The following is a 26,925-nucleotide window of genomic DNA, read 5'->3' as shown; positions in this document are numbered from 1 at the left end:
ATTCTATAACGTATTTTTCTTTGATATTCATTTCTAGACATGAGTGTCTCTATAAACTGGATACCCTTTAACCTTTAGCATCATGTGCACTTTTAGGGAGGAAATAAATAAATATTTAATTTTCAGTCGTTCTCTTTTACATAAAAATATTTGGTATGGTAGCTATTAAAGATAATTTAGTAGCTACCATACCAAATAATTGATTTATTTTAACAAAATAACAACTTGAATAAATGTGTTTTATTATCAGCAGGTGGCGACGTAGAACGTTCCGTCCTACAACATCAACCACAGAAGAAGATTTTCTCCACTACAGCTAGCAAGCTAGCAGCTGCAAAGTTAACATTTTGCCCCTTTGTGAGTTTTTAAAATGCTTTTACACTCCGTGAGGCCATGGTTGCTTCGATGCAGGGTATTACCGCTGCCTTGTACACGGACTTACTACGCTGACAGAGTCGCTCGGCTCGGCTCTCAACCTGATAAACATTCCTCTGAATATCAGGTAGGTTAGCCTGTTGCTAAAGCCTGCTAGCTTAACTGGAGAAATAACGTTATGTTTGAGTTAAACCAGATGAGGATGAAACTCAGACTGGACAGATAGCAATAGTGTTTGCTAACACGCATAACTACCAAAACTGCATTCTATATGATTCATAATATATAGCAGAAACTGAATGTTATATGTCAGAAAGCCTAAAAGCTATGTTTAAGAACATTATTGTTACTAAAACAATTCCCCAAATTGAAAAGGGCTCAAATTTACATGAACTATATACTTTATATTTAATGTTTCGCAGAAACTTAAGCAAAATGTGTTTTTATTATTTAAGAAGAGTGTGCTGAATCCATCTGTAAACGTTGTTGAGGTTGCAGTTTAAATACCCGTATTAATTTCTTAAATTTACAATCGCAGTATTTCATCTGACATTGAGCTTGGTGTAGAGGTACAACACTGACACTAGATGTCACCAAAAGACACTTTTTCTTACTAAAGTATTACTCGAGATGTACCAGAAAATTTTATTTTATTTTTTAATTTAATTTTATTCTTGAACCTACGTCCTTGCTATTTCAGTTTTCTTTAGGAAAAAAAGTGCAGATGTGTACACCTCTTAAAAACAACTCCAAATTCATATTGTGGAATAACATTATTCAATATTTTCATTTGCAAAAATATGGATGCCTAGTAGTTGAATATCGTTGATGTTTGCACTTTTTGGGCAAATTTTCTTCAATAACCAAGAGTGTAAGTAACCTCTCAATCATGACCTCTTATTGCTCCACAATGGCACTGCAAGAGTCCTTACAAAAACAAGAGACCAGCATTTCAGTCTGGCTCTTAGGTTCTTGTTACTCAAAGAAAAGTTTAAAATCTCAGTAATGGTTTACAAAGCACTAACAAGTAAAAGCCCAGCCTACGCCTCTGATCTTCTTCAATTCTATAAACCACTAAGACCTTTAATATCGTCTGAATCAAACCTACTAACCATTCAAAGAGTCAGAAGAAAACATGCCGAAGCTGCCTTCAGTTTTTGTGCACCAAAAATATGAACTAAGCTCCCTGTTGACTGCAGGAATGCTCCCACCCTGAGCTCTTTTAAAACAAGGTCAAAACACTTTTTATTTGCTGATTTGCTTTTGCCTACTTATTTATTTTCAAATCTCTCTAACCTTAATCTGTTTGGATGTACGCTGTTCTTAACTACTACGGATGAGCACTTTGCGTTTCCTTTGGCTGAAAATGCTTTATAAATATGATTACCTTGCCTTACGTTCACAGGAAAATTATGAGCGAATGAAAGTTTTGGTAGATCAACTGAGGGACCGGACAGAGAAAATCAAGTTGGGTGAGTACCAGGAAGAGAACACACTGTGGTGAAACTTAGGCCTTCAGATGTACTGTGTTTGTGCATGGCTTTTGTTTCACACAAAAAGCCATGCACAGGAGCAAGAAAGTTTGGAATCACTTGCAAATTTCCTTTTTAATAAAAGAAAGAAGAAAACTTTTCAAGCATCTTGTTTTTTATATATTTTGTTTTGTTGTTTGAAATAAATATTCATTTATTCATATAAAATCAAGAATTGTCGATGACCATCATTTCCATTAAAATGTTATATTTTAATAGTCATAACTCACTAACACTGATCTTTCCCTGACCTGGTCTCTTGCTATATTTTCTATTCAGACTAATTTAATGTATGTTTCCTAGGAAACAGGAACATTTTCATCTGATCCCAAACCTTTTGTGCAGAACTGCGTTTAGTCTTCTACTAAAACCGCTTTGAGTTTAATAATAAGTTAAATTTTGTCTTGGGTACAAAAAAATAGCAACCTTAATTGACTTTTTTTTATTTAATTTGTTTCACTTTTATATTGCAATAAAAAGACACTTCAAAAACCTACAAAGTGTTGATTAATCTGATATGTTATTTACTAAAGGTGGAGGAGAAAAAGCTAGAAAACTTCACACATCTCGAGGGAAGCTGTTGCCAAGAGAGCGCATAGATAGACTACTGGATCCAGGGTATTATCATCTGCCTACTAGTTCAATTTAAAATTGTTGGCTCACATGTAATTTGCGCAAAGTTAACCATTTCATTCTGTTGTGTTGGTTTCATTTTCTCATCTACACTTAAAAATCAGCTATGTTCTTCAGTGTTCAGCATCTGTTTCTTGTTTTTTTGCAGGACTCCTTTTTTGGAATTTTCCCAGTTTGCAGGATATGAGTTGTATGGAAAAGAGGATGTTCCTGCCGGGGGGATGATTACTGGGATAGGACGGGTCTCAGGGTGAGTGCTGAAGCGTTTACGTAGATATTTTCCTTAATAAAAATAATGAACACAATAATTTGTTGACTGTTTAATGAAATAAGAAAAGCCCCAAGACATTGTGCAGTTTCCAAATGATTAATTTAACCAGCTTTGGTTTTTTCCTAGGGTGGAATGTGTTGTTGTTGCAAATGATGCCACCGTAAAAGGGGGAACATACTACCCAATTACAGTGAAAAAACACCTTCGTGCACAAGAAATTGCTCAGCAGAACCATTTGCCATGCATTTATTTGGGTACGTTTTCTTGATTTCAGTCAAAGCAATTAAACAATAAAAATGTCTTATACAAAAATGTCAAACACTTTTTTTTTCACTATTTAGTTAAGAATTGTATGTTGTATTCTGAAAATAATTGAGCTGGTGGTGGTGACTAACAAGAGGTGCACATACTTGTGCAGTTTTTTCCAAAATTTGATAGATGATCTAAATATTCAGATATTTATTGTTTGAATTCGCCCTCAGTGGATTCTGGAGGAGCCAATCTTCCCAGACAGGCTGATGTCTTTCCAGACCGCGATCACTTTGGACGCATTTTCTACAACCAGGCCAGGCTGTCTTCAGAAGGAATTGCACAGGTGAGGTTTTAAATATTGGATTTGACAAGCTAAAAATTAACAATGTTGAAATCACTCTTCTCTCTTTGTTTACCTTATTTGCATAGCCTGTTGGAAACCTACTCATTATGTTGCCATTTATGATAGTTTACAGTCTGCTGCAAGTCTTTGTATCTGCGTCTAGAGCACAGATGGATAAATTATGACTTTTCTTTTTGTTGTTCTAAAGGAAACATGATTTTTCTTGCAATACAGTTTTGAAGTAACAACATATATGTATGTAAAAACAGAGGAACAAACAAGGCAGCATGTTTTTTTTTCCAAAACAGCAGGACTAAGCTCAGCAATAGCTTTTCAGTTATTGAATTCAGCTCTTTTCACCGAATCCATTAAAGAGAACCATTGAATGTTTGAGTCACCGTTCTGAATGGTCACTCATCAACAGTGTCTACAACCATTTCAGGTTTCACTTTTCATTCTGGGAGTTTTGTTTTTCATCCCCTAATAATACTTTCAAGACTCTTTTTTTTCTGTCACGTAAGTTTCAAATATGTTCTCAAGATTTTTTTCATGCTCTTAGTTAGAAATGGTTTTTATAAAAGAAATATATTTTTTAGATTTGCATAGTAAGGCAGTGATTTTGCTTTTTTCGCTGGCTTCTTATAAATCTTTTCAAAGGAGAAAAATGTGGAGGAACAATAAGGTTATTGTCATTATTATTATTATTATTATTATGTTATTGTACAGTTACACATTATCAGCTTTTCTTTCTTGTTTATGTTTTTTGCCTGCTGAAAGTTAAAAAGTGTGTGAAAAATTATGCGCATTTGGGAATTATGCACTTTTGGAAGACTAAAAGTTTGATGTAAAAAGTTGAGCCAAAAGCTGTGAAATCTGAATTTTTTTTTGGAAAACATTACTTTTAAGCAGTGTGTTGTGGATCATTTTTGTGATGCATCACATTTTAATAACGCACCAGTAAGTGAAACTTTCATAGAGAAAAATAATGCCCGAGTCGACAGTTTTTCAATGGGGGTATTTTTTTTTTATTGTACTTCAAACAAGCTGGAAGGGATGTTTCTGTATTAGAAATGCTTCGGTGAAGATTTAACTTCCTATTTCTTTTTAGATTGCTGTTGTGATGGGCTCGTGCACGGCTGGAGGAGCATATGTTCCAGCAATGGCAGACGAGAGCATCATTGTGCGAAAGCAAGGAACAATTTTTCTCGGAGGACCTCCTCTGGTTGGAACATTTTTCATTTCCTTTCCTTTTTGCAAACATGAGATGAACTATGTGAATTGTTGCATCCTCTCATTGCATTGCATTTGATTTTGTAATTCCCACACCAGCTGGACAGAACGATTGAGCAGCTTTTGCATTTGCAAAACTGGAACTAGTGAGAGTTTGCGCAATTGGTTTAATTTACCAGAAAAAATTATTTGTGCAGCAAAAACCTTCTGCATAGCATTGCTGGTTGGCATCTTTTAGTGAATTATATTGCATGTATTTATGATAAAGATTCCCATAACAAATTTATTTATATTACACCATTCATACATAAACTTTACTTCACCACATTTCTTGGGCTTTAGAATCTCAGGCACCAGAAATATACATTAGGTGGTCCTATTAAGTGCAGTTAGTCTATTCAATTGGACAAATGTATTATTAATATGCAGAGTGTGACTGCATGGCATTTGAAATGAAATCTCCTTTAAATTATTGCTTCCAAGAGATCCAGTGACATTGCTGCTCTGGACTTACTGGTACAAATTTATACATGTTCTGTACAAAATCTCCCGTTTTAGCAGACTGATATGAAATGAGCAATATGCCAAAGGCAGGCAATGGTGAAGGAGAGAAATGTCCAGCAACCAAAAAATTCTGTTATAAATGAATAAGAGGCATCGTCATTGGAGAGTTGTTGAACTGACTTATAAAGCAAAAATCATTGGAGATAGCAAAGTTGGGAACCCATTTCTTTTTTCCAGAATATAGAGAAGTAGAGGGCATGTTGAAGTTGATAAAACAGCATAAAGGTACACTCTACTGCATTCATCTAAGTTTAACAAAGACTTTTAAGTGAAACCTTTAAGAAGATGTCCTTTCCTATCTGTGCCTGTGCCCTTAAAGCATCCCAAATGTTTTCCAGTCTGATAGTGCGGTGCTGTTGTGCAGTTATGGAAAAATGACACTTCATCCGTTAAGACCTGAAGCACGCTGCGAGGAAATTGTTTTTCATTTCTCTCAGTAACTTTAACACCTGCTATGTTATAGGAGTCATAATGAATGCAGCGTTGTGCAAGTTGCCCATATATGCTGCATCTGTTGGGCATGCCTCTGCAAGCGTGACCTTGACACTGTTTGCTTTTTGAGTTAAAAAACTGAATGGAGCAAATAAATGCTGCTATTACGCTCTGGGGTAGTTCAAACCTTTATACCACAACTTCCTACTGGCTTATTCACTTTGTACCCGTCAGTCTAGTTTTCTGGGGAGTGAAGTGTTGTCTTGGTAATGAGATAACACCAAAGTCCTAAAACTTAGATATAATTGAATATTATTTGTTGATTGCTTTTTATATTAAACCATTAATTTCCATTAATTGTTTTTCTGATCTGTGTTTGATTCAGTTGAATCTTATAAGATGTGACGGATTATTATCCAAAATAACTCTGAGTAACCTCTTGTGAATGGATATTATACTTTAGAGTTGCCTAACCACATTTTCTTGGGGACTATTTGTAGATTATGCACAATTACTGTAAGTAATTTTACTTAAATGGACAAGATGGATAAAAGATCCTATCCCAAAATACTGAACAAGTATCAAATGGTGATGGCAGAGAGGATAACTAGCATATGTGCAAATTATAAAAAAAAAAAACTCTAAAAGAGGATCCAAAGTGTTTTTGATAACTTAAAATCTCTTAATTTACAAAATTAGCATATCTGCTGCATTAAAGGATGGAAAGCATTTCTGTGATTGTTTAATTTTCTGAACACTTCCTTCTTTTTTAGGTGAAAGCTGCCACTGGGGAAGAAGTATCTGCAGAAGATCTTGGTGGTGCTGATCTGCACTGCAAGTATGACTGCAGCATTTACAGTTACATTAGTTAACATTGTTTTAGCCACTGCACATATTCCAGAGATGCAATTTCTAATTTCAGCTTAGTGTTAGTGTTCTGTTCCCTGATTGAAATTATTTGATAGCAAAAACAAATCGGATTGCATCGACGGCGGTATATTTCACCTGCTCTCGTCTTCATGATCATTTCTTAACTACTGATTTATATTCTATATTGGCTCCATTGTGATTGATTTGCTTCCAATTTCACAGAAAATCTGGCGTGACAGACCACTACGCTTTAGATGATAACCACGCACTCCATTTAGCTCGGAAGACGGTCCGAAGTCTCAACTACAGGAAGAACATTGAGGTCAATCCAATGATTAGTCTAATTGCTAATTACGGCCACCTAATTGTGCCTGAACTGCCTGTTACATCTGTGTCTACTTTATTTTTTTCAGGTTACTGTAGAACCCACCGAAGCCCCCCTTTTTCCCTCAGATGAGCTTTATGGGATAGTTGGAGATAACTTGAAACGCAACTTTGATGTCAGAGAGGTAATTGCCCAGCTACTTGCCAAACCTAATCAAGGGGGGTAAGCTTAATGTTTCAGACTGCACTTTAGAAAAGATAATCTTTGATGTGATGATTTATCTTTCAGGCGTTTGACTGTGTGATAGGTTTTCTTTGTTTTTGAGCTCTTACATGGGAATACATAATGAAGTAAAAATCATTCCTGAGCTCCTCTCTGAATGCTAATTAGATATTACTTAAGTCTGAATAGATTTCAATTTAATTAAAGGGAAGGAATAAAACAAATTATAACCACCACACACTGGTATGTATTTAAACTTAAGTAGGGCTGCAATTAACGATTATTTTAGAAATTAATTATTCTATTCTATTTATTCTGACAATTAGTATGATGAAAAAAACTTGGCACATTCTGTAGATTTCTTGTTTAACAACTTAAGCCTTTTTATACAATGTTGGAATACATTTAAATATAATTTTTTCCTTTTCCTTTTTTTTTTTTTACAGAACTTGAACTGAGTAAGGAGTTCTGGGTAGAACATATTTACAGACAAAGAAGGTTTTACTTTTTTTTACATGGTTTTACATGGCTTTAAAGGCTCAGAGTGAACAGTGTTGAGATGTCATGTTCAGGTGGTTTTCAGTTGATTATAGCTGCTTGGTATCAGTCACACTGTTTTCCTTCTCTAGCTTCTCCTGAGGCTCTGATACTTGATGTAGACTCAGGAGCAGAAATTATTGTTAACTCAAGCAATGCCACAACGTCTGTGGTGTAGAGCAGCATTGGCGGTCTGTTTAGGTATCGGGAACAACCAGCTGCTCCTTTTTATTTACAGGGCTCTTGTTTTTTATCAGGAACAGGCAGCCCAACACAGCATGCAGCCAAATCACTTTCATAAAGCAGGTTACGTAAAATTTGTGACATTATTGCCCAATGCAGCTCGGTGTTCTGCCTCAGGGCCTTGTTTTCTGACATTTCGTTACACACCTCTATGAGCTGATACATTCATTCGTTTGCAGGTTATTGCCAGAATTGTGGACGGCAGTAAATTTGATGAGTTCAAGGCATTTTATGGAGACACGCTTGTTACAGGTATACAGGCTGGTATTGTTTTCAATTTCTACAGTACAGGGTTTTTTTTTGTTTGTTTTGCCGTCAGCCTCACCTTTCAATATCTAATTTGTGCCTTTTGTAGGCTTCTCAAGAATCTTTGGATACCCTGTTGGAATCATTGGCAACAATGGAGTCTTGTTTTCAGAGTCTGCAAAAAAGGTACTTGTCCTTTGGAACTAAAAAAATAATATGAGTGTCACCCTGAAGAAAGAGCAATATAACATTCATGCATCCTGAAAATGTCAAGGACTTAAAACACAATCAAGTGGTTCAGGCTGACCTCGGAGATTCGCTGCTCACAAAGAATGCCAGTATATTTCTCTTGTATTTCAGAAGCTTTGGCATTCATAAGTGCTTTGCATTGACCCTTCACTGTCGAGCTGCAGAGTTTCGCTCATAAAGTAACCTTTTAAATTCCACTTGTCTTCCAATAAGTCCTCTAAAAAGGCTATTATAATAGCATTAGAGTTTGAAACCACAGGACAATCATAATTGTCATTTTGCATGATTCAGTTAACTTGCAAGCCAATTTGCTTTGAGCAGAGCTGAACTTCATGGCAGGATTAAAAAAAGATGAGTCAAATCTGTTATAATACTCCAATGTGTTTTTTTTTTCAAACAGGCTTTACATTAGATTACAGGCTTTACTTGGGGAAAAAAAGATTTTCTTGATTCTATTTCTTTCTCTCGGGTCTCCTCGAGACAGGCTGTCTCATCAGAGTAATTACTGTCAAAAAAGGGCCGGCAGTGGTTCGTGTGGAGAAGGCATACTTGGAGAGCATATTCAACAAAAATCAATACATCACCTGGTTTTCAAGATTCATTTATGAGACACGCTGTCATTGCTTTAAACAGGCCTGGGCTTCAATTATACAAGGTGCTGGGTGATTGAAAAGCATATCTGTCAGGTATTTGTGCAGAGAAAGAGAAGAAAGGTCGATAGAAAGATGATCTTAGGCAAAGACTTACCACATAACTGCTTCTAATTGCCTGCTTTTTATTCCTTTCAACAAGTTGTTTGCGATTTTTAATGCAGGGAAATCTCTCTCACCAAATTAAGTCCTTAAAAGCATTTCCCCAAATAAAGCATTAGTGCTTAAAATTATAGCAGTGCAGCCTATATTTAGTTTGGCTCCTAAGGAGCTTCTAATTCTTCTGTTTTGATTTAAGCCTTTAATTCTTGATTTGAACCGACTGAATACTAGTAAATTCTGAACAAAAACACTTCCTCATTAGTGCAGCTTTTTTCAGTTTGAGCTATTTATATGTCAAATATAGAAGAATATTAACTTAAAAGTGATGCTAGTAGCTCAGTTTTCAGGGAACTTTCTGGTTTATTTTTGTGCGATTTCAAGCAAACTACTAAGTAAATGCAAGATGCACCACCTTTGTGTCCATCCATCTGTCTGGTTAACCCATCCCCCAATTAGTCCACCTATTTATTCATCTCTCCATCCCTCCATTCATCATCTATACATCCATCTATATGTAATAATTGTTAAAAATGATAAGTAGGGGGAGAGAAGAGACTTTTTCAGTCTGGAAATGTCTGAAATTGTGACTAGAAAGATGCGTCTTAATCTTTAATAAAGTTGGTTGTGATGCAGACTCGTCAGTTTTAGAAGGGCTATTGTTCAGATAATACCTGAAAATAATTTTTTGTGTACCCATCAATCCTTGGACTTTATTTATCACTTGAGACGTACCGGTATATTTGATGCAGCATCTTATTTGAAACCTTTGTACTTATTTGTCCCTTGAGATGCCAAGACTTTTATCTTAATGTAATGAAGATGCATAGCTGAGATTTTACCTCTTGGCAGCTCTACTGTTAGTAATAACTAAAAAATTGATTTCTATTCAGGGAACCCATTTCATCGAATTATGCTGCCAAAGAAACATTCCTCTGATCTTCCTTCAAAACATAACAGGTTGGTGCAAATTTTTCCTTCTCTTTTGGAATATCGATGTGCTGTTTTGCAGTGGTGAACCATTCTTCTTTTTTTCCCCTTTGTCCTAAGGGTTCATGGTGGGAAGAGAGTATGAAGCAGGAGGTATTGCCAAAGATGGAGCTAAGATGGTCACTGCTGTTGCCTGTGCCAATGTGCCAAAGATGACGGTTATCATCGGAGGCTCCTACGGTGCAGGCAATTACGGCATGTGTGGAAGAGCGTACAGGTACGAAGGAGTCTCTTGCTGTTGGCGATTTGATACAGTAGCAAAAAACGTAAAAAATGTTCCCTTTCTTGTACTGGTTTCATATTCACAATGCCTCATTTACATATAAGTGGAAATGTTCCTTTCTTGTGAACAAAGACCTTCTTCTTAGAATCACTTAAAGGCCAAAGACATTTTCAGTCATCTAAGTTTTCGCCACAGTTTGCTTTATTATTTTCTGTATTTGAGAATATGTTAATGTTTTCTTATTTATTCATTTATTTTTTGTTAATGTACCTAAGCTGTTAATTATTTCATCTTAGAAAACCTTCAAGAAAAAAGTAAGATAACTGGAGAATATAGTAATATAATTTCATATCTGATAAGTAGGTTTTTCTACAAATCATAAGTTTATCAACAATCATTGACATTCTACATACACAGTGGGCTTTATGTAACATTTTTACCTTCATAAAGATGCATTGTTTTTGAAGTGTTGACCTTCAAGTACAATTCTTGGACGATTGAGATTTTTAAAAATATATATTTTTTAGAATCAATACAAAAGATTAATGAAGATCAGAAACAAAAAGGTAATGCAAAATCTATTTATTTTTTAGTAAACTCAATAATAGATCAAAACTAAATCTTGAAGGCAATAGTCATATAAAAAGAAAAGTTTTATGAATCAGAAACCAAAATCAAATAAAATTTTATAAATCTATTAAAATGAAGTACACAAACTGAAGAAAACTTGTTCCTTGTTACCAAGAGGACCACAAACATCACATGAAGAAAATGAGCCATGAAGCAGCTCTTCCAACTCAACCTGACAGGTCTCACACTGCTAAATGTTCATGGATCCACTTCCAGCTTTTTGCTCTGCCCAAGCATCTTCAGCTAACAAAACAGAGCCACAAACAAACCAACATCACTCAGGGCTTGGTGGAGAGTAAGTTGGTGTTAAACAGGGTTTCACCAATATTTTACTACAAAGGCAAAACAACAGCATGATTGAACTGCTGACATGTACATGATGTACATTCTTATATTGCTCCGCTTTAACTTTCTAAAGATCACTGAAACTGAGAATAATTCATTATGACACTTTTTCACTCGGTAACATTGTCCACTGCCAAGACTGTTGGTGTTATTTCAGTCTAATTGCACAAGATGCTGAAATTTCAATTAACTAATGACTGCACATCAGTGCAGGATGATTTGATTTGACACCAGCTGATTTCTGATGTCAGGTTGGTAGGATGAGAACAGCGTACTCTAAACTAGAGTAAACAGGCTGTTTTTGTTGCTAAATACTTATTTTCAGAAACCCTTTTGCACCATCGTTCCACCTTATCAGCTCAGAAAATATGTTTCCATTAAGCCACCACCGTTTCCCATTTGGTACTTCACACCGACCAGAGGCAGCTCAGTGCAGCATGGGTTGGTGCCTCCTCACAGCAGTCTGTTGTCATGGAAATTAACTCCGACACAACTCTAGAACTCAAGTCTTTTGGTTTTGAAAATGTAGTGGCACTGTAAAACACTCGTCTAATGCCTCACAGTAGCAGCGTAAAAAATTTAACAAGGGAGAAACCACTCTAGCTGTAATTACTGTGGCAGCCAGCAGCTGTTTCCAGCTTCTGAATGACAGAACAGACTAAAACCGGCCTAACATGTCCTCAAAGACATTTCCTTTCAATCTGAAATTGTTATGACATTTTTATACATTTTTACTGCAACATAATGTTGGATTTAGGATGCTGATTTCACAACACCAGTTGTTTTTTTAGGAGTTAAAAAAAAACAAAAACAACTTCTTGGGAATTAAATACTATTTTAATCTGAAATGCAGAAAATACACTTAATGCAATGTTTTAAGACAAGGCATTTAAAATATCAGCTGTTTGTTAGACTTGTATTTCATGCAATCTAGTTTTTGTTTTTATCATTTAGTATATGTCCAAAACATATCAACATTCTCTACTTTTAATATCAACGAGGTCTTTTAATTCTCCTTTAAATGGAGTTATATAAGCACCATTTATTTATGCTCTCTAAGCCAATATTTAGCTTAATGTTTGTTGTTTAATGCAGCAAAAAATAATTTAGAAAGGCATTGAGATGTTCTAGTAAAGCCATCAAGATACTGCAAACAAGTTGTTTCTGTGGGGGGTCTGTGCATGGAATGAAGTATTATTTTTTTTATCAAAGTAATTGCTATGTAGCTGTTGTGGATGAAGTTAAGTTTTGTTTTCATTACAAATTACATTTTTTTTGGTGACATTTAGCAGCATTAACCACAGTGCTAATCACAAACACCATCAGCTTTCAAGTGTTTCATTCAGGAAAACTGGACAGACTGTGATCTTGCAGATTAGCAACTAGTTATATACACCATTCAACAACAATTAGAAAGTGTAGCTAAGGGTAACCTATTTTTTGTTATCCTATTGAAACATATGCGAAATATGTTTCGCATATTTGTAAATAAACAATTTTCAGTTTTTGTTAGGTGATGACTCAGAGTGTTATTTTACTAAAAAGACCCCAATTACATTTATATATATATATTTTTTCCTCACAGCCCCCGATTCCTCTACATGTGGCCCAATTCAAGAATCTCTGTGATGGGGGGTGAGCAGGCGGCAACAGTCCTGGCCACCATCACTAAAGATCAGAGGACACGTGAAGGAAAGGAGGTAATACCTTGACATAAATCTGCCCTTTTCTGGGCAGCCATAAATTGCCTGTGGTTGATTTGCTGCCAAAAGAATAAACATTATGAAAGGCACATTTCTTCCAGTGATGGTAAATCACACCAGAATAAAATTATATCAGCGTTAAGTGAAACTGTGATCCCTTATCCAGAACAGTGCAGACATTAAGTGGCTGTAATTAAATTGTCTCAGGTTTGCTGTTATAGGTGTATTAACAGTGCATTAATTGCTTCACAATGACACATCTGTGCCGTGGAAACTGGCAATTTAATGATGTGTAAGCCATCTGAACGAAAAAAAAAAAAAAAAACTGTAGAGTGTATTTTGTGAAGTTCTTTTATAGCTCTGACTTTTAGTTGAACCTGAGTGAAGAACAAATGCATGTCAGAAGTTTTGCTGAAACTGACTAAACTCACTAAAATATTCATATACTTTGAATCTGTCTGCATTTTGTCACGTTACAAGAAACTTTAGTAAGAGAGTGTATTATAAGTATTATCCTGGCAACCTGCTAGGCTTTACTTCCCCCAACCCCACCAGGCTAAGCTTTGCTTATTTTTATTTTTAGAAAAATAATAATGATACACAATATCAACATAATAAATAAATTAAAACAAATCGTTTAACTTTATAAAATTACTATTAAATAAGCTGGACTGCAAGCGTCTCTGTTGTGTTGAGCGTTTCACTGGCAGAGCAGTTATTCCTTAAAGATGGTTTGTAGTTGATGCATTTAAACGGCCACAAAGCCAGGAGCAAGGACCAATCACACTGCTGCTGGTGCCTCTGCTCCAGTTTTTCACAAATAACTGCTGTCTCAGTCTTACTTGATGTCAAGTTATATAGTCCATGACCGATAGAGCGATTAATAAAATGTCACATTTAACGTCATATATTAGCGCAAATATAGTAAAAATGCCTTATAAATGTTTATAAATTAGCACCACAAAATATGTGATGTTGATTGTAGAAAACCACAAAAACTATCACAAAATCCTGGATGGACTGATTAGTGTGAAAAGATGTTCAATATTATGTTATTTTAAGAAACACTTATTGAATGCTGAAACTCCTATTTATTGATATTTTAACTATTTAATTGTTTTTATCAATACGTTCTGGCACAACAGGCTCTTTAAGAACATTCAGATTTTTGATCTGGCCTAAAATGGAAATGAGCTTGATGCCCCTGATATATGGAATAAAAACAAATGAATCATGGACTATTTTGAATCTAAACAAGAATAAAGAGTGAGATAGTTGGTGGTAGAATGATGTCCCACCACCAGCGAAGGAAGATTCTGTGAGTCACTGGTGATGAGGTCTGTGATGTCACTGGTGAAGCAGCCTGTGATGTCATCAACTGTATTTCTGTAACACAATTCTGCACATTTTTCATTGCTTGCAATATCACTCAGAAGTACACAAAGCTCTTTCGAATCGATCGCCGATTTTAGTGTTTGTATTAGGAGAAAATGTCTCATCGTACGCCGAGATACCAGAGTGGAGTGATGGGGCCCCATCACTCCATGAGAAGGGGAGTCCAGCAAAACCCCCAAGGCAGGTTCCCTCCCGCACACCCTGAAGGCTGGTTCCCTCCTGCAGACCCGAATGCCTTACACAGGGAAATCCAACAACTGAGCTCCCTTCTGGAAATGGAGAGAGTCAGAAGGTTTGAAGACGACCACAAACTGGCCCACCTGGAGGCAGAACTGGAAGAGACAAAAATCCAGTTAAAAAGGCAGAAAGCTCTCAAAGAACTGTATATCAACAAGAGCAAAGAAACGAGGGAAGTTAAGAGAGTAGAGAAGTTCATTGATCCAGAAGTCCTTAACACTGCTGTTATTGCCTCCAAGGTTCACAATACTGGGAAATACAAGAAGAAGAAAGTCTTGCAACAAAACTTTGAGGAATTAAAGGTGGTCCACCTCCTCAGCCAGGAAGCATTTGAGTCTGAAATACTGGCTGAGAGAGAGAAAAGTAAGGCCCTCCAAGAAGAACTGGACGAACTCCAGACTTCCTTTGAGGAGCTGCGCTCTAAGTATGAAGCAGACGTCGCTCTGGTGAGGCAGGAGGCCGAGACACACAAGTTTTGTGAAGCAAGGCTTAGTGAGGAACAACGGCTCCTGAAGAATCTGAGAGCCAGACAGTATGATGTTTTTCAAGAAATGTCACGAAAGATTGCAGTCCTGCAAGAAAGCGAGAAACTTTTGCTGAAAGAATTGAATTGGATCAAATTTTTATACAATGAACTCATCTGGAAATATGAAAGCGATGTTTCTGGACTGAAACAAGACATGGAAACTTATCGGCAGGAGGTGAGCCAGGAGAGAGAGGCCAACTTAGAAAGAGCGAATGAGAATCTGCAGCTCATCATCAACCTGAGAGCTGAGAAGGAGGAGCTCTTCCAAAAAACGTCGAGACACATCACAATTCTGCAAAAGAGGGAGAAGTTCATGCAAAATGAACTTGATCAGGTTCACGTTTCACACAAGCAGCTAAAAAGTAGGTATGAAACAGAAATTATGGAATTACAGCAGCAGGCTAAAACATATCAGCAGAAGATTAAGGAGCAAACTGCTCTTTCAAACAGAAAAAAGAAAGACGAAGAGCTTATCCGTAAAAGAAACCACTCTGTGCTGCAACAGCAAGTAGAAGATCTTCAGCTGCAGATAAACCAGGAGAGAAAAGCTCATCTGCAGAAAACAAAGGAGAATATGGCGCTTCTCGACGACATCAGAGCTACGGATGCCGTCCTTCATGAAAACATAACAAATGTGATAGAATTCCTGCAAGAGAAGGAAAAGGATGCGCAGGCTGAGTTGGAGAACGTGAAAGGTTTGTACCAAGAACTAAGCTGTCGGTACGAAACTGATGTCACTGCACTCAAACAACAAGCAGAAGACTATCAACAGGAGATAAGTCGTGTTAAAGATGAGTTGGAAAGAACAAAAGATCTATTGCTGCCCGAAACTCTGAGAACTGAGAAGGAAGATCAGAAACTCATCACAGTTTTCCAAGAGAAGGAGGAAGAAGACTCACAGAGCCAAGCCGACCCGGTTAAAGTTTTAAGTCGAGAGGTTTCTTCAGAGAAGGAACTCTCAGGAGAAACCTTATCAGGTTGTTCCAAGGATCCGGAATCCATGGAAGCAATCGAGATCCCTGCAGAAGCCATCCTGGAGGATTTGGGCAATCCATTTACACAAACCATGCAGGATGGGAAAAAGAAAACATCTAAATTTTCATTTTGGAAAAAGGTACGAAACACTCTCCGACTGAAGAAACCAAAAAGAAAAAAGAGTGAAGACAGTCAAGAACAGGTCTAATAATGATTTTGATATTTAGAGAAGGAGAAAACATGCAAGAGGGGAACCGATGACTGGAACCAACCGCATAGAGGTTGTAGGGTCTGTTTACGGGGCGTCATGCGACTCTCCAAGAGGAGGAAGAAGACTCACAGAGTTGTCTGCTGCCAAAACGAAAGTCGCATGGCCCCAAGAGGCCAAAGTTGTTTTTCCCCATTGACAAACTAGAAAATAGACCCAATTGAAAAAAACGTGGGCAGCACGGTGATGCAGAGGGTTAGCGCTGCGTCTTCACAGAGACGATCTGTGTGGAGTTTGCATGTTCTCCCTGTGTTTGCGTGGGTTTTCTCCGGGTGCTCCGGTTGCCTCCCACATCTCCTAAAACATGTAGGTCAGGTCAGTTGGTCACTGTAAATTGCCCCCCAAAAAAGTTTTAGAAACTCCAAACACATGTGCAGTATTATTGTTAAACTTGTAAAATTAATTGAATTAGCCGTACGTTAGCCCTTTTCCCTTCGCTGTTGTGGTGGTAGACGGCTCAGTGCCGCAACGACACACACAGCTCAATTTTTATAGCAACGTATTGATTTAAGATTTAAAATTCTTCTTGTAATTACAATGGTTTCTGTTTATTTTCGCTGATTTAACACGTTTGGACTTATTCAGTCCGGACTGTGAAGAAGCCCAAACTTGTTATATCTGGTTTGTTTAGGTTTTATCAAAAAGAAAAGGAACTCTGTGATCTTTCTTTCTGTTGGTCCTTAGTTAGAATAACGGATTCAGGGCAGCATAACAAACTTAACAAAACAGTGCCATTTAACATGGAAAAAATGTAGAAAAGGGAAAAAAGAAGAACAATCCATGAAAGTATGAAAACAGAGAATTAAATGAGAAATAATTTCTATTACAGGAAGAAATCAATTCTTAGATTAATACGTTGTAATGAATATAAAGTTTTTGTGTTGTTGAGCTTATGAGTTGTCTGCTGCTATAAAAGAGCTTTACACTAAGACTGCAAATTAGGTTTTGTTTAGGTTTAGGATGTCACTAATAGGTTTTGTTTGTCAACTTGGGTTTAATTTCCAGTCCTAGGGAATCTGCTGCATGTCATCCCCTTCTCTCTCCTCCATATTTCCTGTTCAACCACTCCTAAATAACAGCCTAAAAAACTTTATTAGAGCTTAAAAAAATACATTTCACCTCACAAGCTTACCACCATATTGTGCTCATTTTCTCATGTTAAAAAACAATCAAAAAAACAACTTTCTTCCTCTTTCTCTCCCTCTCATTTTCTGTATTTCTTACATAATTAATAGGTTGCTTAATATACATACTTACACACATACATGCACACGCACACACCTACACATCCCCTCCATGGGCTGCCACCTTATTGTGGTGGGAGGGGTTTGAGTGTCCCAGTGATCCTAGGAGTTATGCTGTCGGGGCTTCATGCCTCTGGTACGGCCACCCAATGCAGACAGGTCCTGGGTGAGGAACCAGACCAAGTGCAGCCCAAAGATCCCTAATGATGAATATGACCATTGGAAACAGTGGTTGTACTCGCCCGTAGATGAGGTCCCACCCTGGAGCTAGGCCTGGAGTTGGGGCACGTTGGCGAGCGCCTAGTGGCCGGGCTTTAACCCATGGAGCCCGACCGGACTCAGCCCGAAGAGAGCCTGTGGGTCACCACCTGTGGGTGTGAGATTGAGAAGTTCCAGCTAGAAATAGTCAGACTTACTTCAGTGCATGGCTCTGGTTCTGGAGCCAGATTTCTTGAAAGGGTTTGGATGTTCTCCCACTCTGGAGTTGCCCCTTGTGAGAGGCGCTAGGCAGGAGTGGCCATACTTGTTGCCTCCCATTTTGGTGCCTGTATGTTGGGGCGAACAAGAGGATAGCCTCTCCCTCTACCTACGGGTTTGGATCGGGTTCTGACTGTGCAGCAACACTTTATTTGATGGGTTGTGAATAAGACTGTCATGACACCGTCATAAACATGACATAACACCTGTCATGAACATGAGTAAGTCTTTATGAATATTCATGACTGTTGTCATAAAGTGTCATTCGATAAATCATGACACTTTTAAAACAAAGTTGACTTTATTCAAAATGTCTTTGTCATGACAACTTGTCATTAACCTAGACAAAAATGTCTTTATGACAACTTTACATTACCATTTGTGTTTACGCGCCAAACAGTTCAGATTACTTTAGTCATCCAGCTGCAGCAGCGCGCTAGGTAACATGCAGAGGTGCCAGCAGTATGATTGGTCCGGCTTAAAATGCATAAACAATAAACCCATCTTCCATAAACATACCTTTTAGGAACAAATCTGCTCCGCCAGTGAAGAGCAACAGAGTCGCTTCCAATCCAGCTATTAAAAAAAAGACTCACAAAAAAGGTTTTATTTATTTATTATTATTATTTTCCTTAAAACATAAACAAGAAAGGCTTATCCTGGCGGTGGCGCTATTAAAGTATAGCAGGCCGACAGGCCTATAATACACTGGGGGAAACCCTGAAATGAAGTAGTGTCAATGCCAATTTTTGGTAACACTTTATTTGATGGGTTGTGAATAAGACTGTTATAACACTGTCATAAACATGACATAATACCTGTCATGAACATGAGTAAGCCTTCATGAATATTTATGACTTGTCATAAAGTGTCATTTGGTAAATCATGACACTTTTAATACAAAGTTGACATTCGAAATGTCTTCGTTATGACAACTTGATATTAACCAAGAAATCATGGTCTGACAAATTTGTTATAAAAGTATTACTGATTGAACTTTAAAAATTATGTAGCTTTATGTTATTAAAAGTAAAGTTTAATCAGTAATACTTTTATAACAAATTTATGTCAGATCATGATTTCTTGGTTAATGTCAAGTTGTCATAACGAAGACATTTTGAATAAGGTCAACTTTGTATTAAGTGTCATAATTTACCAAATAACACTTTATAACAACAGTCATAAATATTCATGACAGGTGTTATGTCATGCTTATGATGGTGTCATAACAGTCTTATTCACAACCAGTCAAATAAAGTGTTGCCCAATTTCTTTTATTGTTAATGGTGTCAGCCAGCCACTATTATGCGCTCTTACCACAGCTAAGACTCACTTATAATCATCAGCAGACATTGAAGGTTATGAAATTCACCTTTGATGGAAATCTCAAATTGCTAAAGACTGGGAATTTGTAAGATGATGGTGCAGCAGAACACCAAATATGTGGAAGGTTTTTATATATATGTATTTTTTACAAAGTTTTTCATCTTTTAAGTTTGGTTGAATGTTTTGTTTGAAAGTTTTTCAGATCTACAGCTTGCCCTCTCATCCTTGAAGCTAAACTAAAAGCAGTGGGAAGCTGTTGCGTATGCTCAGGGTTTTTCATTATTATTTTTTTTTTCTAGAAGAATTGGCTCAGTATTTCCAAGCGGATCAAGACCAGCATTTATGACAAATGAAAGGCTGTGTGCTTTCAGCTTTACATTTCATCTTCACCTTCAATAATTCAGACCAACCTTTAAAATGCCTCCAGCCTGGTCCTTCATTGCCCTGTTCTGTTCTCACAATTTATTCACAGTTCACAGCTGAACAAGAGGCAGCCATGAAGGAACCAATTGTCCGTCGGTTTGAAGAGGAAGGCAGTCCATATTACTCCAGTGCCAGGTGAGATTTGGTCAGGGCACATCACATTTATAAGGCAGGAGTATACTGAAAAAGAACCATGTACTCCACAATGGCTGCATTTATTTCTTTTTGTTTGGAAATTGAAGTATTGAAATAATGTTGGCGAGACAGATGTTGTAGAAGCTCTGATGATATTTGACAGAACTGCCTTGCTTTTCTTTATTTATTTTGAAATGTTTTCAGGACTTGGAATTCTGTTTTATCCTGGACTCAAGCAAGGCAGTCTGTTAATACATGAGAAGTGACGCAAGAATTTGTTTTATTTCCATTAAGCCGCCTGTTGCTTTTTTTTTCCCAATTACTTTTTGTTTAGTCCTGTGGGCATTGATCTGTGTGCATGTGAGACTGGAGCTTATCAAAAGAAGATTTTGTTATTTGAATCAATACATATGTTTTAAAATGGGCAGATTTAATATAACTTTTGAACATGTCTGTTCTTTTAATGTTTTTTTTATGAAGGCGTACAAGCCTTGCCTTTTGTGCTCTTTGTTTTAATCTGAGGCTGCCTGATGCTAACAAAGCCCCAGTAAAAAAAAAACAACAACGCACAAATCAGTTCTCTCTTTTCCAGTAAGCTCTATATGTATAGATCAATAGGATTAAGAACATTTGGTTCAGACTGATTGGTTGGTTTTGGCTCCGCCTGAGGGAAAGCCTGGACTTTGTTGTTCTGTAAGATTCAAGTTTTGGCTATGAATAACTATAATTACTAAAGGCAACTATCTTTAAAACTGGTAATTTAGATAAAAATTAATAGGTGGGGGCATCACTCGATTTTTGAGAAAATTATTTTAAGGAATTAATATCGTATTGAGTTTGACTGAATTAGAAAATCAATAACCGCTGTGCGTGTATGAGAACTGGCCAACAATGTAAGATTCTTGAATTTTACAGATTGTGGGATGATGGCATCATTGACCCTGCAGACACTCGTCTGGTTCTGGGACTGAGCCTCAGCGCAGCGCTCAATGCACCAACAAAGAAGACCCACTTTGGAGTGTTCAGGATGTAATGTTCATGTAGTTTCTGATGTAAATAGACATATCTTTGTAGTATAGATTGTAAAGTGTGGGCAACAGATTTCAAGAGGAATCAGACCTTGGAGGAATTAAGGACGTAAGTAGTTCTCATTGTGGATTATTTCCCCAATGAAGTTGTGCCTTAAGTGTTACTGTTCCACTGTACAAACAACTGTTCTTGGAAACATTTTTTCTTGGTTGGATTATGTTTTTATCACTTACTTTAAATGACAATTAAAGAGATGAAAACCTAAAGTTTTAATTGTTTTGACCTCTTAATAGTGCAAGGAAACATTTCCTCATTAGGGGGCACTATTTAGCCAAAAATAATACGCTATACCTTGTTTAGTGAGACCCAAAGGGTCCTCATTTAATGCTTTCAATTGAGAAAAAGAGGAAATGAGGGGCTTTTATATATATATATGGCATCATATATTGTGGTGCAGTTTATGTAATTATTAAAGACTGCCTTTTTACAGTGTGGTATTATTTTACTGAGCAGTTTCACTCCCATGTGAACCAGTTCACCCTCACTCTCAGTTTTGCATCAGGGATTTGGTGCATCATTGGATTTACATGTTTGCATGGATTCAGCTGGTTAAAGTGCTTAACCAGAAGCCCTTCACGCTCTCTGTGAATGACGGTAGTTGATGCACTAGGGCTGTGGAGAGGCTCACCTTGGAGAGAGAAAGTAGAAATAACTGAGGGCATCATGTGGGCATGAGTTTATGTGTGTGCTGCCCACACCTCCCACTAGACCTTCATCTTCCTGCTCCAAATGTCACCGTAGGAGGCATTCCAAAATTTCACATCCTGGCTTCTCAAATTGTGGATGTTCAGCAGATACAGACAGAGCAGATATTTCAGAAAAGTCTTTAGCATCACAAAAGAAACGGACTGGAGCTGTGAGAAACATTGATTTGCTATAGGAAATTATAGCAATTCTGAATCCGTACAGTCTTTGTTGGAAATAGTTTCTGCCCCAGTCTGCAAAACGATCATTTAATGTGCATCTTCCAGGTCTCTAACAGAGCAGAGTTTGGCTTTCAGTCTGTTCAGAATAATCTGGCAAGCCTTCGATCTGCTGCAGAGTGCTCTGCCTCCAAGGTTCACAGTCTTTCTTTGCTTATATTGGATTAAAAAGCAGTCAAGACAAATGGCCAGACACGTAGACGAGCACACTGAATAACAGTGATGTGTTAGATGGTTTATCTAAGAGAAAATAAAATGTCTTTGGGCAATTGAACAAAGATGAAACTAGTGAAAGAGATGAAAGTCAAGTGAGGCTCATCAAAGGCAACAGCGTAGCTGTGAGTGGCATCTCAATACATTAGACTGTCATCCAAAAGACGAGTTATATCGCTATGTCAAATCAAAAAGGAAAACTATTCATTATTCCGGGGGTGATATAAACTATTTGATTGTTTCGCTGAAGATGGCTAAGTCTGTTTCTCTAAAAATTAGAATATTACATAAGGCCTAATCTTATTCTATAACCCACACAATCATGGATAACACTTACTTTCTTAATATTTGTCCTACAGTCATTGACACTCTCCACAGAGAAAAAAAAAGCCATTGTAAAAGAACATTAAGTTTTACAGAGTTCTGTGTGCAAATATTTGAACAGAAAGTTGAGGAGGAGGAAAATTGACCTTTGTCTTACAATTCTCAAAGCTCGAGTATCGCCGTTACAGTTCAGCTTCCTCTACCTCTGCGACTGAAGGAAACCAAGTCTGTAGTTTAAGATCCACGTGTGTCCAGGTAATGAGCTACAGCTGCTTAACCAGAAACTTCATCACAGCTGTCCTATCACAGCTAAGAAGAAAAATAATGGCTCAGTGGTCCAAAGTCTTCAATTCAGATTAAAGTAAGTCGAGGTCTTATCTGGAGTGACAGTGGAGAGACACAGAATCCATGTTATTGAAGAGTGAAGCGTGTATAGTGTCATCTGCCGGTGCCGGTCCACTATGTTTCATTAGTGCAGCAGACAAACGTTTTGGAGATGTGGATTTAACTTTTCCAGCAGGATTTGGTTAATGCCATTAATAAAGCAATCAGCCACACACTAAAAAGGAAACACTATTTTTATTACATCACTGAGACTCCAAACAAGGTTTGCTTTTTAAACTGAAATGCATAAACTTTCCTGTCATATTTCGATTCACAGAGATCCACCTACTAGAGCTGAAGCAGTTTTATCTGAAAGGCCTGATTGAAAACAAAGTATTTTGAGCCTCCAGCTGAAGTGGGATTTGACATTTTGTTTCAGCTGGATGCAGATAAGGGTTTTCAATCTGAGCTGAAAAAAGTGAGTGAACCTGCATGTTGCGAAGTACAGCTGAGTCCAAAATACCAGGCATGTATTTTTAAAGTAAGCTCAAAGTCCAATTATTTTCATGGACACATGATTATTTGAATTCTGTCGGAAGGGAAATTCTGTCTACAGAAAAGTAAAGGAATGGGAATATTTGGTGGACTGCATTTTTATTTGCAAACTCACGTATTTCCTTTTTAAATAAAAAAAAAAGCTTGAATATTTAGGGTTGTAAATCCCTCTGCTATTTTTTATTTGTGTAACCCTGTATTTCTGAGGAAAGCTTCACATCTATGTTGCATGGAGTCAACAGACTTCTGGCACCTGTGAAGAGCTTATTTCAGCCCCCTGACAAATACTGATTTCACACATTTCACATTTCCTCGGCATTGCTTTTTTTTTGCCTCAAAAACAACATATTTGATGTCACCCCACAACTTTTCTATTTGATTTAGTTAAAAACAGTCATTTAAAAGAGATTTCTTCAGCATAAAGCAGCCTGACCATGTGGCTTTGTACGTGATAGTTTTAAGGGTGAGCCACCATAGGCAGCTTAATTTGCTACTTGCCAAAATGTAGAACTATTTTGCTCGACGTTTTTCGAGCCTCACTGTTGTGAGGCGTAGCCATTAGCTTGCCTTCACAGAGGCATCATTAAGTTGTTATAAAGCTCAAAGTGCAATTAGGTTTTGAACATAATGTGGCCATTCTTCGACATTGCCACCATGCCTAGTTTTTGATTGCTTTGAATTATCATTTATTCATGGTATTTCTTTTGATTTCCACTTTGAATTATTAGAGAACATTTAACTGGCCAATCTATCATATTCTGCACTTCTTTATATGTTTTCTACAATCAAAATATGCTGTTGTTCTGAACAAATTCTGGAAAGACCCATTGAGTATGTAAACTTAAAAGATTACTCTTGGTTTAATTTGAGGATTTGATCACTATGTTCGTGTTTTTTCTCAAGATGGAGCTTTTATGTGCAAAAAAAAGAACAAAAACTACCATCAGTAAAACCTATTCTCTAAATATCATTTGCTTCAGCCGTTCAGAATGTCCGTTCATGTTTTGACAGCTTTAAAAATATTACCTTAAAGCGTAGTTTATAAATTAGCAACAAAAAAGCAATACGCAGAAGAGCTGTATAAAACATCTAACACTCTTTGTGTTTTAAAAGCAACCACAGTCAAAGTGCTTCTCCTCTTGTGTTACAGGAATCAATACTACACCAGTCCTCCTCTCTACCAATTGCAAAACAAAAAGTGAGAAGGAAAACCAAAACAGTCTTTAATTATTCGGTTTCAGGTATTTTCCAGCCTCTTTATTGTGTAACATATTGCGCCTTCTGGTCCATCTGTGTGGGAGACCAAGCTTTGACTTATTTATCTTCAAAAACTTTCAAATCTAGAGGTTCTTGTGTTTGTATTGTGGTTGTTAGTGTATTAACAGGACTAGGATATAACTTTTTCTGGTTATATCCTTATTAGTTTTTAATACTAATAAACAACATTTATTATTTCTTCAACATGGCACAGGAAGGTAAAGATCTTGTACTCAAAGATGAGGAGAAGCAAGAATGAAGCAAGATTGAGGTAGATGACTGAGTCAGAGGGTTTTTCACGCTGTATAAATCTTGTTTGGTGTTCCTGGTCCAAGTCCTCCGATTGCTGAAGACATGGATGTTGTTTCAGATAGAAAGGTTTTGCAGTCTTTTGTGTAGCGGGATGAAAAGCTTCAAACTAGTCAGGGAGTTCATGCTGACCCCATGCCACCACCAAAAGCACCAACAATTGGCATGTCAGTGTCAGAACTCCCCCACAGTGGCAGTTTTTGCTTTAGTTGAAACCTGCGTGTGATGCTTTTACTCTGAATCCTGCCACACGTGGGTTATTACTTTGAAATGTATCATTTCATTTTGTCGTTTCAACGGGATGATGTACCCTGTGACATAAATCAAACGATTAGAGCGCAGGAACTAGTTTGAGGTGTTGATCTTCCCTCCAAATTCTCCATGTCTCGATCTAATGAAGCAAATGTTGGACCTGCTGACCAAACAAGTCCAATACATGGAAGCCCCAGCTGACAACTGACAGATTAAATGTTATACTGCCACCATCTTGGTACTAGATAGTAAATCTACAACTGTCTGATACACTATTTCTCAGGTGGTCAAAATGTTATGTCTGTTGGTGAATATATTTTAAGGAAATGGCGGATATATTCAAGTCCTTTGGTTTGAATTTTCCATTGTCGTTTCTTTTATGTCACAAACTCACATTTATCCTCTAAATGAACTACAAATCATGTTTTCTTTTGTCCAGCTGCAATAATTTGTCCAATAGGCCTTTCAGGCAGACCTCATTCAGGAGCTCATTCTCTCTTCAACAAATCTGCTTGGATTGTTATGACTCATGGTGAGACGACCCTCAGGCCAGAATATGAGTAATTTCCGCTGTTCAGCTCCAGGAGAGGCTATTATCTGCTACAATAATTTAAATAACCTGATGAAACAGATATGGATGGATAAAATCTAGAGTTACTTTAACTTTCTGAAGCTGTTGGTTCAAAACACTAAACACTTAGTGTAGTTTACTTAAGGTTCCCAGTTTATTATGGATCCCTATAATCGCTCTTGCTTTTATCTGGACCATTACTGAGAGATGTACCCATGGCTGCAGCAAACCCTGTGTCCCTTATGGTGGCTAAAGGATTTAGCTTAATCCAAGAGACTTGATGCAATCATTATAAAATTGCATCCTATTAGCCAAGGTGAGAAAAAAATGTCTACTGTGACATTAAAAAGAAGAATGAAAAAGAAAACTGAATCTCCACTAAGTCCTGTGAGCTAACACTGCAGCAACTGTTGACGCTTACGAAGGTTGAAGTTTAATACCGTGTTGGACACAAATGTAAGATTATTTTTCCCATATTTTATACTTCTGCCCTGTGACATTTGTTTTGGAAGGTGATGATTGTATTTGTATAAATGCACGTGAATGGAAATGGCTGATTTCATTCTAAAGAGTCTAAGTTTTTAACCACAGTTTTAGACTGTAAATAAATATTCTTGATTCTTGATCTTTCTTGCAAGAAAAATAAAATTTACATCACCAAATTGTAGTTCTTAAAGTTTTTTTTTTCTTTTAGTTCTCCCAAAAATCAACAAGTTTCTTTCGTTCAAGTTAGATGTTGCAGTATTGCATTTAAACGGATCCACTCTGAAATAAGGACTTTAGAGAAACTTTCCATAAAGATAAAAAAAATAAAATAAAGACAGTAGAGTCGAAATCACTGCTACAGAAATGTTTACACATTTTAGGGGGCTTTGCAGCACTAAGTCCTCGCTAACTTTCTGTGTCGGCTCTCTGAGGAGGAGGCTGCGTCGCTGGTTCGGGGGACAGCTGCAGCCTCTGTAGTCCTCTCCACTCTCCTGTGTGCGGTGGCCCGGCGGACTCTCCGGCTCCGGCGGTGACGAGGCCCTGTGCTGCAGTCCACGTCCGCAGCGTGCGGCGGACGGACAGGGCCGCTGGTCCAATCAAATCGCTCGACATATTGAGGTTGCCAAATCAAAGCCAAAGAGGAGGCGCCGGC

General features: G+C 37.3%; 2 protein-coding genes across 2 annotated transcripts; both read left to right on the top strand.

Moving 5' to 3' along the window:
• Nucleotides 1-269: 269 nt before the first annotated feature.
• Nucleotides 270-21,265, top strand: mccc2 (methylcrotonyl-CoA carboxylase subunit 2). Its single transcript, XM_007557885.2, has 17 exons — nucleotides 270-502; nucleotides 1,781-1,847; nucleotides 2,441-2,525; nucleotides 2,689-2,790; nucleotides 2,938-3,065; nucleotides 3,294-3,406; nucleotides 4,515-4,628; nucleotides 6,406-6,470; nucleotides 6,725-6,824; nucleotides 6,916-7,011; nucleotides 8,009-8,081; nucleotides 8,185-8,261; nucleotides 9,967-10,033; nucleotides 10,124-10,280; nucleotides 12,847-12,961; nucleotides 19,885-19,970; nucleotides 20,886-21,265. The coding sequence occupies exons 1-17, from the start codon at nucleotides 371-373 to the stop codon at nucleotides 21,001-21,003; spliced, it is 1,695 nt and encodes a 564-aa protein (XP_007557947.1). The 5' UTR covers nucleotides 270-370; the 3' UTR covers nucleotides 21,004-21,265.
• LOC107836852 (interaptin-like) lies at nucleotides 14,063-17,581 on the top strand. Its single transcript, XM_016674229.1, has one exon. The coding sequence runs from the start codon at nucleotides 14,455-14,457 to the stop codon at nucleotides 16,303-16,305; it is 1,851 nt and encodes a 616-aa protein (XP_016529715.1). The 5' UTR covers nucleotides 14,063-14,454; the 3' UTR covers nucleotides 16,306-17,581.
• Nucleotides 21,266-26,925: the final 5,660 nt, after the last annotated feature.

The sequence above is a fragment of the Poecilia formosa genome, unplaced genomic scaffold, assembly GCF_000485575.1.
Source record: "Poecilia formosa unplaced genomic scaffold, Poecilia_formosa-5.1.2 Scaffold92, whole genome shotgun sequence".
Taxonomy (NCBI): domain Eukaryota; kingdom Metazoa; phylum Chordata; class Actinopteri; order Cyprinodontiformes; family Poeciliidae; genus Poecilia; species Poecilia formosa.
Note: the sequence above shows the minus strand (reverse complement) of the source record. Positions and strands in the feature narration are given on the sequence as shown.

Excerpts from the sequence above, each read along its gene's own strand:
- mccc2 (XM_007557885.2), top strand. The coding sequence starts at position 371 with ATGCTTTTACACTCCGTGAGGCCATGGTTGCTTCGATGCAGGGTATTA. Across the intron at positions 12,962-19,884 it reads GGACACGTGAAGGAAAGGAG|TTCACAGCTGAACAAGAGGC; the intron begins GTAATACCTTGA and ends ATTTATTCACAG. Across the intron at positions 19,971-20,885 it reads CCATATTACTCCAGTGCCAG|ATTGTGGGATGATGGCATCA; the intron begins GTGAGATTTGGT and ends TGAATTTTACAG.
- LOC107836852 (XM_016674229.1), top strand. The coding sequence starts at position 14,455 with ATGTCTCATCGTACGCCGAGATACCAGAGTGGAGTGATGGGGCCCCAT.